Raw genomic sequence first — 13,014 nt, forward strand, 5'->3', positions numbered from 1 at the left:
GTTAAAAAGATCAGTGTATGTTAGAGTATTTACTTTTCACCTAGAAGTTACTTTCCTTCCTCTTCTGATTGTGAAAAGAAAGTAAGGCAGCTTTGTGAGCCCCTGGCATCATACCCCCTGCCCTGTGGAGAAGCTGGTTTGGGGAGGGCCAGGAGGCCCTGATAGAGAAGCTGGACCCCAACTCTGTTAGGTTCCACAGTGAGACTCGCTCCAGGGCTCACAGGGCAGAGGGGTTGTGTGGGTCCCTGAGTGTCCCGCCCCCACCCTCGGCTCCCACACCACAGTGCAGTGAGAGAGCGGGAGCAGTGTTTGCACGTCGTATGCCTGATCAGACACTCGTGTTCACAGTGTATCAAGAACTGTCACAACTGAACGATAAAAAAATCTTCAATTTTAACGGGCAAAGGACTTGAACACACTTCTCTGAAAAAGCTATACGGATGGCGGACAAGCAACGTCATTAGGCAAGTGCAAATCAAAACCGCAAAGTGGTACCACTTCATACCCACTAGGGTGGTTATGATAAAAAGTATATATAGGAAATAAATATTGGTGAGAATGTGGAGAGATTGGAACCCTCGTCCACTGCTTGTGGGAATGTAAAATGCAGCTGCTTTGGAAAGCTGGCGACCAGAGCCACAAAAAGCAGTTCCCATATGACTCAGCAGTTAAACTGCTAGATAAATATCCAAGAACTGGAAACACGGTCCCGGTAGCGTTCATAACAGCCAAGAAGTGGGGACGACCCAAATAGCCATCGGCCGAAGAATGAACAAAATACGATCTGTCCCTGTAATGGGATGCTATCCAGCCAGAAAAAAGAATGAAATGCTAACACATACGACACGGATGAGCCTTAACACTGTATCAAATGAAAGAAGCCAGGCAGAAAATGACACATTGTGTGTTTCTGTCTATATGAAACATCCGGAAGAGGCGAATCCACTGAGATAGAATGGACATCAGTGGTTGTCAGTGGGGGAAGGGGAATGGGAAGTGACCGTTTTAATGGGTACAGTGTTTCTTTTTGGGGTGATAAAGTCCTAGAATCTGGTGATTTATGGCAATGAAGTTTAAAAGGAAGTCTACAGGGCTTATGTTATATGGAAAGCATAAGGTTTTTCGATAAAAGTGTTTGAGCAACACCTCTCGGCCCCTCCCTTCTTCCTACCTTGAGTGAGAACATGATGCCTGGAGCCACAGCAGCCATCTTGCTGCAATGAAAAAAAATACCAAGAGAGGGAGTTCCCTGGTTGCCTAGTGGTTAGGACTCTGCTTTCACTGCCCTGGCCTGGGTTCAGTCCCTGGCTGGGAACAAGAATCCTGCAAGCTGTAAGGTATGGCAGAAAAAAAAAAAAAAAAAGGTGAGAATTTCAGAGACATGGACCCTAATGTCATTAGACCAAACCCATACCAGCAGCCATCTTTCTCCAGAATTCCTGTAAATAAAAAACCCTTTTTGTTTAAAACAAAAGCAACCTCCCCAAAAAGCAACCCCACCAAAACAAAACCCCTAAACGGTACATTTTAAAGGGACATCTTAGGTTATGTGAATAATATCTTAATTTAAAAAATACCTATAGGGAATTATCTGGAGAAGGAAATGGCAACCCACTCCAGTGTTCTTGCCTGGAGAATTCCATGGATGGAGGAGCCTGGTGGGCTGTGGTCCATGGGGTCGCAAAGAGTTGGACATGACTGAGCGACTAACCCACTATAGGGAATTCCCTGGCGGTCCAGTGGTTAGGACTTGGCGCTTTCACTGCCAGGGCCTGGGTTCAATACCTGATCAGGGAACTAAAATTCCTCAAGCTGAGTAGTGTGGCCAAAAAAATTAATGAAAAATTTAAAAGAATTCTAAAAAGTAAATATATATATACATATATAGTGAGAACCCAAGGGAGTGATGTAAGCAGGGCACTGGCCAGCCACCCTGGCTCTATGATCAAAGGATATAAGGGAGGATGTGGCCTTGTGAAGGGAGGGCAGGACCACTGGGCCCTGAGGGAGCTAGAGCTGCCCCCTTCCTCCCCTGGGTGGGGATGGAAGGCCAGAGGGAGGCTCCTGGTACGTGGGGTGCAGGAATCTCTGGCATGTGGCCCTCCTCCCCAAGGCTGGGGGTCTGGGTGGGACCCAAACTCAGACACAGGCCACTGGGGTGACCTGGCCGGCACCCGGGGATCCAGGGGCCTCTCTCAGCCCTGGCCTGCCCCTGCCCAGCCCCCTCCCCGGGGTGGGCTGGGCTGGGAGGCGGAGTGGGGTGCTTTTATGTTTTCAGGTCTTTCCAGCCCTTGGCCAGCGGGGCAGCCTGACTAACCAGCTCCTCCAGGCCCACGGTGTGTGGGGAGGGGCGCCGCCCAAGGCAGCCGACCGGCGCCAGGCTGCGGGTGTGGAAGCAGACCGGTGGGCGCGCTGCAGGCTGCCATGGGGCTCCCCTCCAGGCAGCCTTGCCCCTGGCTGCTGCTCCTGGTGGTGCTGGGCTGGCCCCAGCCCTGCCTCAGCCTGGGTAAGTGGGGGTCCCGGGAGGGGTGCACCCGACCAGGCCCTAGGGGCTGGGGCACCTGCTGGAGTGACTAGACCCTGGGACCCCCTGCCCCCACCAACCAGGAGAGGCAGCCCCAGGGGCAGTGGGCCCTGGACCCTCACGCCTGTCTCCATGGCCCCAGAGCTCATCCCCTACACGCCGCGGATAACTGCCTGGGACCTGGAAGGAAAGGTCACGGCCACCACGTTCTCCTTGGAGCAGCCGCGCTGTGTCCTAGATGGGCACTCCAGCGCTGCCGACACTGTCTGGCTGGTGGTGGCCTTCAACAACGGTAGGTTCCGGTGCAGGTCTGGGGCCTGGGGTGACGAGTGGGTCTGAGGACAGCTCCAGGGCCCTGGGAGCCCCTCTCAACTGGGTGTGAATGGGGAGTTCGGGCTTTATCCTGCAGGGGATCTGAGAGGTGATGTCTGATTTGTGTCTGGAGGGGCACTCCGGGCTCTGAGGTGTGGAGGGCGCTGGGCTATGGGAGTGGACTGCCTGTCTCCTCCTGCCCTGCAGCCCCAGCTGCCTGTGTCTCCCTCCTGCAGCCTCTAGGGTCTTTCAGAACCCCCAGACACTGGCTGAGATCCCAGCCTCCCCAAGGCTGCTGACCGATGGCCACTACATGACGCTGCCCCTGACCATGGACCAGCTGCCCTGTGAGGACCCGGCGGGTGGCAGTGGGCGCGCCCCCGTGCTTAGGGTGGGCAATGACGCCGGCTGCCTTGCTGACCTCCATCAGCCTCGCTACTGCAATGCCCCCCTCCCGGGCCCAGGGCCTTACAGGTGAGTCGCCTGACCTGAAACCTGGAAGGGAGCTGTACTGGGAGATGAAGGGGTGGGGGTCGGGTTCTGTGACCAGGGCTGCCCCCAACCCCACCCCACCCCACCCCTGCCCCAGTCTCCGCCCAGGCCTCTGTCCTGGCCCCGCTCCTTCCTGGCTGCAGGCCGAGCAAGCCCCTCCCATTCTCCAGCCTTGGTTTCTTCCTGTGTGGGGTCACGGATCTCCTGGAGGGGCAGGTGGCCTCCAGGAGGAGGTGGGAATCACAGAGCTGGTGGGGGATGGGAAGGGGTCTGCAGGCCCCAGCATAGGGGGAGGGGAATGCTGGAGACCGCCCCTCCCACAGGTAGGTCTGGCAGGAAAGTCAGCCTGGTGCTGAGGGTGGAACCGGGGTGGGAGAGCAGGGGTCCAGCGAGCAAGGGGACAAAACCAGACAAACTCAGGGTGACTTAGTGCAGCTGGGGGAACCGGCAGGGGCCACAGAGACGGCAGGGCAGAACGTAGCCGCCTTCTACGCCCCTCACCCTCTCACCCAGTGGCCACTCCCTGACTCAGCCTCCCACCCCGTCCCTAGCGGCCACCAGAGCCAGCTCCCGTCAATGGCAGGTGCCAGCCTGCCTGGATCCCAGAGCCCCCACCCCGAACAGAGATACAACTCAAGTTCTGGGCGGTGCCCCCGGAGCTCAGCCTGCCCGCTCCCCTGATCCTGGTCTCTGAGCACGCCCTGAGCACACCTCTCCCTCCTGGCCTTTGCCTGGGGTGCCCACTCCTATTGGGGGGCCTTCCAAGGCCTCACAGACTCCACACAGCCAGCAGTTTTCCTCTGGAGAACAGGGGCTGGGGCCTCACACACCTTTGTGAGCCACCCTGAGGCCCCCTGTACGTGGCATTTAGTCATGGGACCCTTGAACCAGAGAGGGTGTCTGAAGAGTGGCGGTTCAGATGGTTGAGGGCTGGTGGCAGAGGTTGCTGTGGCCAGAGAGGTCTCGGGGTGCTTAGCACAGGGCGCCCCCCTGCCCTGAACATGACAGGCCCACAGCCTAGCCATCATGAGCTGCCTGGGGCCTGGCCAAGGTGGGGGCCTTGCCCAGAGCAGTCGAGGCGTGGAGCCTCATCCCTGGTCCTCTCCCTCAGGGTGAAGTTCCTGCTGATGAACTCCAGGGGCTCACCCCAGGCCGAGACGAGGTGGTCCGACCCCATCGCTCTCCACCAAGGTAGCTCAGAGGGCTGGGTGCTCCGACTCCACTGTGCCCTGTGGACCAGCCAACATCGGCACCCCGGTTGTGCTCAGCCGGCCCCTCCCCCAGCTACCGTGGGACTGGGGCCCCCAAGTCAGAATCCAAGTCCAGGCCACCCCCTAAATAGAACCTCCCACTAGAGGGTGGGGTACTGGGTCAGCCCCATGGGCAAAGACACCAGCTCTGTCCACCCTAAAATGTTTGCCAACCCTCGGGTGCCCTAGGCTGAAGCCCCATCATGGACAGAAATAGTTTGCCCCTCCTTGAGGGAGCCAACCCTGTGCTGGGCCAGGGCAAGAAAGAGGCTGGAGCCGTGGTCCTGGGAAGCCTGCTCTCAGCAGAGCTCCAAGGAGCAGCGGTTCAGCAGACCAAGAAAACTGCACGTCAAAGGCCGAGTGTCCCATGAGGGGTTGTCTAGGAGACAGGCTGCAGAGGCTGGGGTCGGGGAGGGGAGGGGGCGTGGATCTTGTCACGTGAAGCCCTTGAATGCCAGACTCCAGGGAGCAGGGCAGCACCCGGTTGGTCCTGAGCTCCGCTGCCTCTCTGCCTGCCATGGGTGGGCCTGCCATGGGTGGTGGGAACAGTCCGGCAGGTTAGACCAAGGCAGAGGCTGGCGTGACAGGTGGTCCAGGCTGGCAGAGCGCAAGTGCCCCAGCAGAGAGGGACAGATGAGCGGGCTCAGGAGGCCAGCTGGGGACGTGCAGCAGTCAGCATGGCGGGGAGGTGACCGCCCTGGGGTCTGAGGGCAGCCTCTGAAAGCCGCTGTGTGTGCAGGGAAGTCCCCAGGCTCCATTGACACGTGGCCCGGGCGGCGGAGTGGAGACATGATCGTCATCACCTCCATCCTGTCTTCCCTGGGCGGCCTCCTGCTCCTGGCCTTCCTGGCAGCCTCCAGTGTGCGCTTGTGAGTGGCGACCCCCGGAGGGCCCCTTGCCTCCCCAGAACCTCTCTTCTCTGTCTGGCCCAGCACCTTCTGGGAGCCCTTCGGGAGCCCTGTAGTTTTGAGTTGGTTGGTGCCCCTTTCAGCAATGTGCAGGGAATTTTCACCCTGAGTGTCTCATCTAGGAGCTCAGGAAGGTGGTCCAGCAGGTCCTCTGATGACGGGTTCATAGACGGGGCCACCTTGCTCTGCCTGGGCCCTTCTCCCTGACCGTGCTTTCTCTCCAGTGAGCCCTCAGTTGTTTCAATGAACTGATATCTAGGGAGCCAGGGTGGCCACCTGGAGGAGGCAGGCCTCCAGCTGGTCCTCCCAGGGAGGAAAGGGACATCAGAGGCTACAGGAGGAGGGCTGTGGGAGCTCAGCAGCCCGCTCCACCCAGCAGGGAGACACTCCACCCACAGCCTGTCTCCCTGTCCCCATTCAGCTCCAGCCTGTGGTGGCCGGAGGAGGCCCCAGAGCAGCTGCGGATCGGCTCCTTCATGGGAAAGCGCTACATGACCCACCACATCCCGCCCAGTGAGGCGGCCACCCTGCCGATGGGCTGCGAGCCTGGCCTGGAACGCTTCCCCAGCCTCAGCCCCTAGCTTGGCCCACCTGGCTGGGGCTGGGGCGGTGGGGGCCGGGGGGTGAGTGCACAGTGCACGTATGTGTGTGTGTGTGCGTGTGTGTTCCGCATCGCACCTCCTGCCCTGCCTGAAATCCCACTGCTAGCAGCCCTGCCTTGGGCTTTCTCATTTCCCCCACCTCCAGGAAGTTGTGGGAGGGCCGCGGTCAGGCCAGGCATCCAGCCCCCAATGCCATCTGCCTCTGATCTGCCTACCTCAAGCAAGGCTGGAGGTCATGTGGACACACTGCCCGAAAGGAGGCTTCCAGGCCCCAGGAGGAGGCCTGCAGTGGGCTGGGCTGGGCCGGGCCCATCTTGGGGTACATGAGGCCCCCGTCTGTCCCTCTGTCCCTCCGTCTGTCCCTCACTGGCGGCCGGGGCTGCAGTGAGGCTTTCAGAGGTGCCTCCATCTTCCCTGGACATGGGCCCTTTCTGAGGGTAGCCCTCACTGGCTGGAAGGTCAGACAGTGTAGATTGCTGTGATGATCCGGCTACCACTTCCTACCTCCTTGCACATGCAGATGGCACACACACTCCTGCGCTCACTCCCATTCCACAAGCATTTATTGAGCGGCTGCTATATGCCACACACACAGTGTTAGGCATGGGCCCCCACGCAGGGCTTGCTGCTGTTCTTGGGGTGCTCACTCACTGCTCTGGGCCTCAGATGACCACGTGTCCTGATGCGACCTGTTACTGTTGGGGGGTCTATCACCCCCTCGGACTGTCACGCACCCTCGAGCTTACACTCCTGAGACGATCTGCCCCCGATGGACTCTCCTGTCCAGTAGCCAGCGCCCGCATCACCCAGCCGGAGCCGCTTGACTCTCCAGCGTCCGTCCGCCTGCAAGACCGGTGATTCCCACCGTGGACACAAGGGGGCGCCGTGGCGCCGCGGTTGCCGAGTCCCGCGCATGCGCACGTCTGTGCACAGCTGAGCGTCCCGCCGCTGGACCCGATGTCTCAGTGGCCGCCACGCACCTGGGTCTCTGGAGGTCACGGCTCCACTTTCCACCTCGGCCAAGCCAGAGGATGAGCAGTCACTCTCGTCTGAGGATCAGCGGTGTGTCGTCCCACTGCACAGCTGTCACTGTTTTCTGGATGGAAAAACAGGCTCAGTGATCTGCCCACGATCCACTGTCCCTGCATCCCGTGTCCCCCGGCCGCTCCCAGGCCCTTCTAAGCATAACTGCGGCTCCCAGCATACAGGCCAACCCGAGGAGGGCGCCGAGCGGAGAAATCTACCCCCTTCCCCTGACTCTGGAGATAAATAAATGCAATCTTGCTCCTCCATCCGGGTGGTGCCCGCACTGGCTCTGCAAGAGGGGCAGTTACACGTGTTGCTCAGCCTGGCTCCGCCCTGTGCAGCCTGCCCCTGCCACCAGCCCGGGCCCTGCCCCAAGCCTGTCCTCTAGATTGCTAGCCCTAGCTATGCATTGGGGTACCCGCATCTCCTGATGGCCCCAGGGAAACCCACCCCCAATGGGGTGGGGGGCAGGGCCAGGAAGCCCAGCACTAATGCAGGTGGATTTAGCAGTGCTCCTTCCCAGGTAAACGCTTCACGGGAGTCTGCTTTCAAAACCCATGCACCCCGGTCCCTGTGGTCTCTCTCCCACCCTGCCTGCATCCTCACCAGCCACAAGACCTGCTCTTGGTGCAGTTGGGAGCTCAGGCCCTGGTGTCCTGGGTGATACCCGGCCATGAGAACTAGCCCTGTCAGACTGCCACTTTTGGAATTCCACTGCCCTAGAGCCCAGGATCCTCTTGGATTCTTGGAATTGTTGTTTAGTCACTCAGTTGTGTCTGACTCTTTGCAACTCTATGGACTATAGCCTGCCAGGCTCCTCGGTCCATGGGATTCTCCAGGCAAGAATACTGGAGTGGGTTGCCGTTTCCCTCTCCAGGGGATCTTCCTGGCCCAGGGATCGAACCTGTGTCTGCTGCTTTGGCAGCTAATTCTTCACTTCTGAGCCATCTGAGAGGCTCATTCTTAGAATTGGAGGAGGGTTAAAAGTTGGCCCTGCGCTATGCCAGCTACCACCAGTGGAGCCCGGCCCACGCTGTCCCTCCCAGGCCTGGCCCCAATACCAGACAACAAGGCCCTTAAGACCCAGGATGCCTGGCTTGGGGCCTGCCCAGGAAGGAAATGATAGTGAGAAATAGGGATCCACTGGTGTTTGCTGAGTGAAGAGATGAAAGAACCTGCCCAAAGATGGAGGATCAGCCAGGAGCAGGAATTGCCCCTGGCTCTGGCATGTCCCGGGGTCCTTTGGTGGCTTGTTAGTGCCAGAGTCTTTGTGGATTCTGAGTCCTGTGATGTCTTGTGAGTCCCTGGGGCCGCCCCTCACTTCCAAACAACATCTTCAAGCCCCTCTGAGGAGCTGCTCTCATCGAGGCCACCTGGGCCTTAACCGTGGAGATGAGCTCTAAACAGACATTGCAACAAGGTGAGTGAAGCCTGGGCAGGGGAGGCAACTGACCCCACCTGACGGTCAAGAGGATTAACTAGGGGTGAGATGTGTCTCAGGAGGCAAATGTAAGCCAGATCAGAGGAAAGGAGGAGGGAAGGAGAAAGAGGGACTCGGGGGCCGGGAGCCCAGTAAGAGCGAGGGTGACCTGGTGTTCTAGGCACATGGAATCAGCCCTGAGCCAGGGCAGACAAAGCACATTGGGGAGGAAGAGGTGGATTCTAGAAATATTGGGGAGGTGATTGGAGGAATCCGGCACTTCTTAGACATGAGAGACAAGCCAAAAGGGAGAGGCTGTGCTTGGGTATCTTTCCTTCATTAAAATAAAAAATGTATTTATTTATTGGCTGTGTCAGATCTTAGCTGTGCCTTAGTTGCCCGGTGGCATGTGAAATCTTGGTTCCTCAGCTAGGGTTCAAACCCATGTCCCCTGCATTAGAAGGCAGATTGGTTTTTTTAATCTTTCTTTTTTAATTTTTAAATTATGAAAACATAGTAACACATTTACAGGAAGCATGGAAAATACAGGACAGAGTTACATGTAGTTCCACTTAATTATGGTTGTTTTAGGTAGATAAATTAAGATATTTAGTTAGAATATCAAATTCTCAGAAATTAATAGAATGAATGTACAGAGAAGCAGAAGCATATAGTAGACCTGAAAAGTGCTGTGAATCAGTTCAACATAATTAAGATTTATACAAGAAGGCGGATTCTCAACCACTGGACCACCAGGGAGGTCCCTCCTGTGCCCAGGTTTCTGATGTGGGGATGGGTAGGAATGCAAAACGGGGCCCCTTATGTTCTGAAAGTGGTCCTGTCGCCTCAGCCTTAGAGCCGATCCCCAGAAAACGGGGGTTCTGGGAACGTCATCGTAGGTGAGTGAATCCACACAAACACTAACAAATTGTTAGTATTTTACAAAGATAGACAGCCCTGGTCAGCGGAAGGCTGCCCAGGGAGCCTGCTGGGCTGCGGGCGTGCTGCCCCAGAGCAGGCATGCCTGGGCGCCACAGAGTCCACGCACAGTTGGGGCGGCGGGCCCGGTCATCACCAGCCCAGGCACCGCCACGCTGGACTCTGGGGAGCTGTGCTGGGGCCTTCTGCCTCAGAGTCACGCTCGAGAGGGTCACCAGCTAGACCCAAGCCCCGAGAGGGCCAGCTCGTGACAGCCTGGAGCAGGGCGCCTAGTGAGAACCACATTGCAGAGAACCTCTTTATTAAATGATGTTTTCCATTTTCTCCAGGGCTGTCCTTGGGGAAGTACCTCCAAACCCATTGGCCCATCACATCATGGCTCAGTGGTTAAAAACAAGTTCACTGTGAAGAAGGAAAAAAACAGCAGTGATTGTGGGGGCGATGACTCACAGATGACTCATTGGGCCAAAAATCAAAGGCAGCAGAATGACAGCAGGTAGAAACCAGCCAGCACCCCTCCCTCCCTCTCAGCGTCAGAGTCGCTTTATTCCTCTTATCTCTGAAGCATCCGTTTCTCTCCATCTTCCCTGCAGTCCCCCAGGCCCGCCACCCTGGCTTCTCGATGGGGTGTCAGCAGTCGCCCCTTTGCTGGTCTCCCCGCGTCTGCATCCCTGCTCCCCACCCCCATTCTCCTCCTGGCATCCAGAGGAACTCGATGATACACCTAACGTGTCTCACCTTTGCTTCCCCCTCAGAGGTCTCCTCCCCGTGAGAGCAGGTCTGCTCATTTGCAAGGCGCCGGGGTCCACCCCTTGCTCCCTGAATTCATGCCTCTGGTAGCCCCTCCACCCCACCCTGCCACTGGGCCTCTGCACCTGCTTCTCTTTTGATAGAGACCCCCCTCCATGCCCCTTCCTCTAGATCGCTCCTCAGCTCCTCACACTTCTTCAGGGAAGCCCTTCCTGACCCCTCAGCTCTCCTAGAGCCGTGTTATTTTCCTCCTCGGCACCTTTTCTTTCCATGTTGTAATCAGACATTTAAAACGAGGAGCTTCTGCATCTCCTCCCTAAACCCTCAACTCCAGGGGGCCAGGGACCACGTGTGCTTTGCTCACCAGAGCGCCCCCTAGAGGTAGCACAGTGCCCAGCTCCCAGTAGGTGTTTAATACATATTTGTTGCTTGAATGTTTTATAAAAGAAAGATACCTCTTCACACTGGCCAGAATGGGCTGAGGTAGGTCCCACCCTCTGGGTGATGCAGGGGGAGGTGCAGATACAGGCTCCGCCCCCCGGACCCCACCATGGTGGGGGGGTCCTGGGTGGAGGTGAGGGGACTGAGTCCGATCAGAGACATTTGGGTGGGGGCACATAGCAGTCGGAAAGCCGTGTCCCGGATGTAAGAAGAGCGTTGCAGGAGGCAGTCAGAAGAGCAACCATCTGCCACGCCCGGGAAGGTGGCCAGGCCCCAGGCGCGGGGGGAACACGAGGAGCTCCTGTTTGGCTTTGTGGTTGCGCGTGTGCTAAATCGCTTCACTTCTGTCCCACTCTTTGTGACCCCATGGACTGTAGCCCGCCAGGCTCCTCTGTCCATGGGGATTCTCCAGGCAAGAATGCTGGAGTCGGTTACCATGCCCTCCTCCAGGGGATCTTCCGGATCCAGGGATCAAACCCATGTCTCCAGTGGCTCCTGCATTGCAGGAGGATTCTTTACCACTGAGCCACCGGGGAAGCCCCTTCCTGTTTGGCTTTGTGCTCACGGAAAGAATTTCCTTTCCTGTTGGAGTTCCTCAGAGCCTTGTTGGGGTTTGTGACTCTGTGCCTCCTAGGAAGGGACCCCAGGGCTGGTGTCCCAGCCTGAGGGGCAGTTCATTGGTGCCTCCTCAGGATGGCGACTCAAGCACTTTCTGCAGAGCGCTGCTGTCCTTAGGAGGAAGCTGGAAGGCAGGGAGGGACCGTCCAGCTCCTGGCCCGCCCAGCCCACTGCCTCCTGGGTTCCCTGGGGCCCCTCCCATACTGCTCACAGAACCTGGGGAGCTGCCAGGCCCTTGGCGGAGGGTGGGGCGGGCACCCCCTTCTCGGGAGGGGCCAACGTGAAACAGGAGCAGATGGACAGAGCCACACCCCGCTGCTCACTCTGCAGCCTGGCCTCCCCACCCACCCCCACCCGTCCCCTCAGAAGGGGGGAGGGGCAGCTGCTGGGCAGGACAACAGGTCCAGGGACCCAGTCCAGGGACCCAGCCCAGAGACCCTCCAGGCCACGCAGAGGGAGGGTCAGATCCAGTCCCACCCACGGAGGGGACCGGGGAGTGGACTGCTACAGATGGAACCATGTTCCTCCAAATTCCTATGTTGAAGCCTCGGCGTGTGACTATTTAGTTAGTTCCCTCGAGGCATGGAACCTGTGCCCCTTGCAGTAAAAGTGCCCAGTCCTAACCGCTGGGCCTCCAGGGGGCTTCCAGAGTGTGGCCTGGAAGAGGGTCTTTAAAGAGATAATGAAGTTAAGAGGTAATTAAGTCCTTGAGGGTGGGGATGTGACCCCATCGGACTGGTGCCCTTATAAGAAGAGATTAGGATGCAGAGACACTGGGGTGCTGCAGGGGACAGACCAGGTGAAGAGGCAGGAAGGGGACGATCCAAGGAGAGAGGTCCAGAAGACACCAGCCCTGCCCACGTGATCTTGGCCTTCCGGCCTCCAGAACTGGGAGAATGTAGAGGTCTGCTGTTAAGCTGCCTGGTCTGGGGCGTTCTGCCCTGGTGGGTGGAGCAGACTGATCCACCCACCCTCACAGTGTTGGGGACGGGGCGGGGGGGGGGGGGGCGGAGTATGCAGGGCGGGGGCCCGTGGTGAGAGCTGCAGGAGCAATGTGTGCAGAGGCTTGGAGGCAGGAAGGGCCGGGCTCGCGCTGGCCCCTTGACCCAGCTTTCCCTGCCTCCTCTCCTCCCCAGGGCCCACTGCAGCCGTGTCCTGGCCCTCTCCCCACCGACCACCGCTGCTCCCAGCCTGGACCTCTAGGGACAGGAGCCCAGGGGTCACCCTTGATTCCTCCTCCTCTGGGTGAGCCCTGCAGGCAGCCCTGCCCCCTTCTGCTGGCCTCAGTCTCCCCTCCCCTGTCAGATGAGTCCCCACCTCCCCGAAACCCCACTCCCTGTGGGGTGACGCAGGCTGGAGTTATCCCCAGGAAGAATGTGTCGCCCTTGACAACCATTCTTCTCCCAGACTTTGACCTCTCCCCGCTGAGTGACAGACAGGAATGCCCCATTAATCATCCTGGCCTCTCTCTCCAAGTCCTCAGCCCCCCTTCCTCCACTCCCCAGTGGAGGTGTTGTTTCATGGAAGTGTCAGGCTCACCTTCGCCCTCCAGTCCCTGTGCCCTGAATATAGGCACCTAGGGCAGTGGGAGAGCCCTCGGGGCAGGGGTGGGGAATGGGCTGAGAGTGGGCTCGGGTCATCAGACATCTCTGGGTGCCCCACCCTGTCCCATGAGTCACCCCAGGTACATGGCCAGGTAGGTCCTTGGGAATAGACTATTCCCCAGGGCTAG

General features: G+C 58.4%; 1 protein-coding gene across 2 annotated transcripts; it reads left to right on the top strand.

The window, feature by feature from the left end:
- Window positions 1–2,280: 2,280 nt before the first annotated feature.
- UPK3B (uroplakin 3B) lies at window positions 2,281–7,380 on the top strand. Of its 2 annotated transcripts, XM_042240520.2 has the most exons (7): window positions 2,281–2,506; window positions 2,667–2,816; window positions 3,073–3,310; window positions 4,440–4,519; window positions 5,318–5,447; window positions 5,908–6,109; window positions 6,755–7,380. In XM_042240520.2, exons 1-6 carry the CDS (start codon window positions 2,425–2,427, stop codon window positions 6,065–6,067), a joined length of 840 nt encoding a protein of 279 aa, XP_042096454.1. In that variant the 5' UTR covers window positions 2,281–2,424; the 3' UTR covers window positions 6,068–6,109; window positions 6,755–7,380. The 2 variants fall into 2 exon arrangements, with proteins under 2 accessions (XP_042096454.1, XP_027817021.1); XM_027961220.3 differs by having other exon boundaries at window positions 5,908–7,380.
- The last annotated feature ends 5,634 nt before the right edge of the window (window positions 7,381–13,014 follow it).

The sequence above is a fragment of the Ovis aries genome, chromosome 24 (genome assembly GCF_016772045.2).
Source record: "Ovis aries strain OAR_USU_Benz2616 breed Rambouillet chromosome 24, ARS-UI_Ramb_v3.0, whole genome shotgun sequence".
Taxonomy (NCBI): Eukaryota; Metazoa; Chordata; class Mammalia; order Artiodactyla; family Bovidae; genus Ovis; species Ovis aries.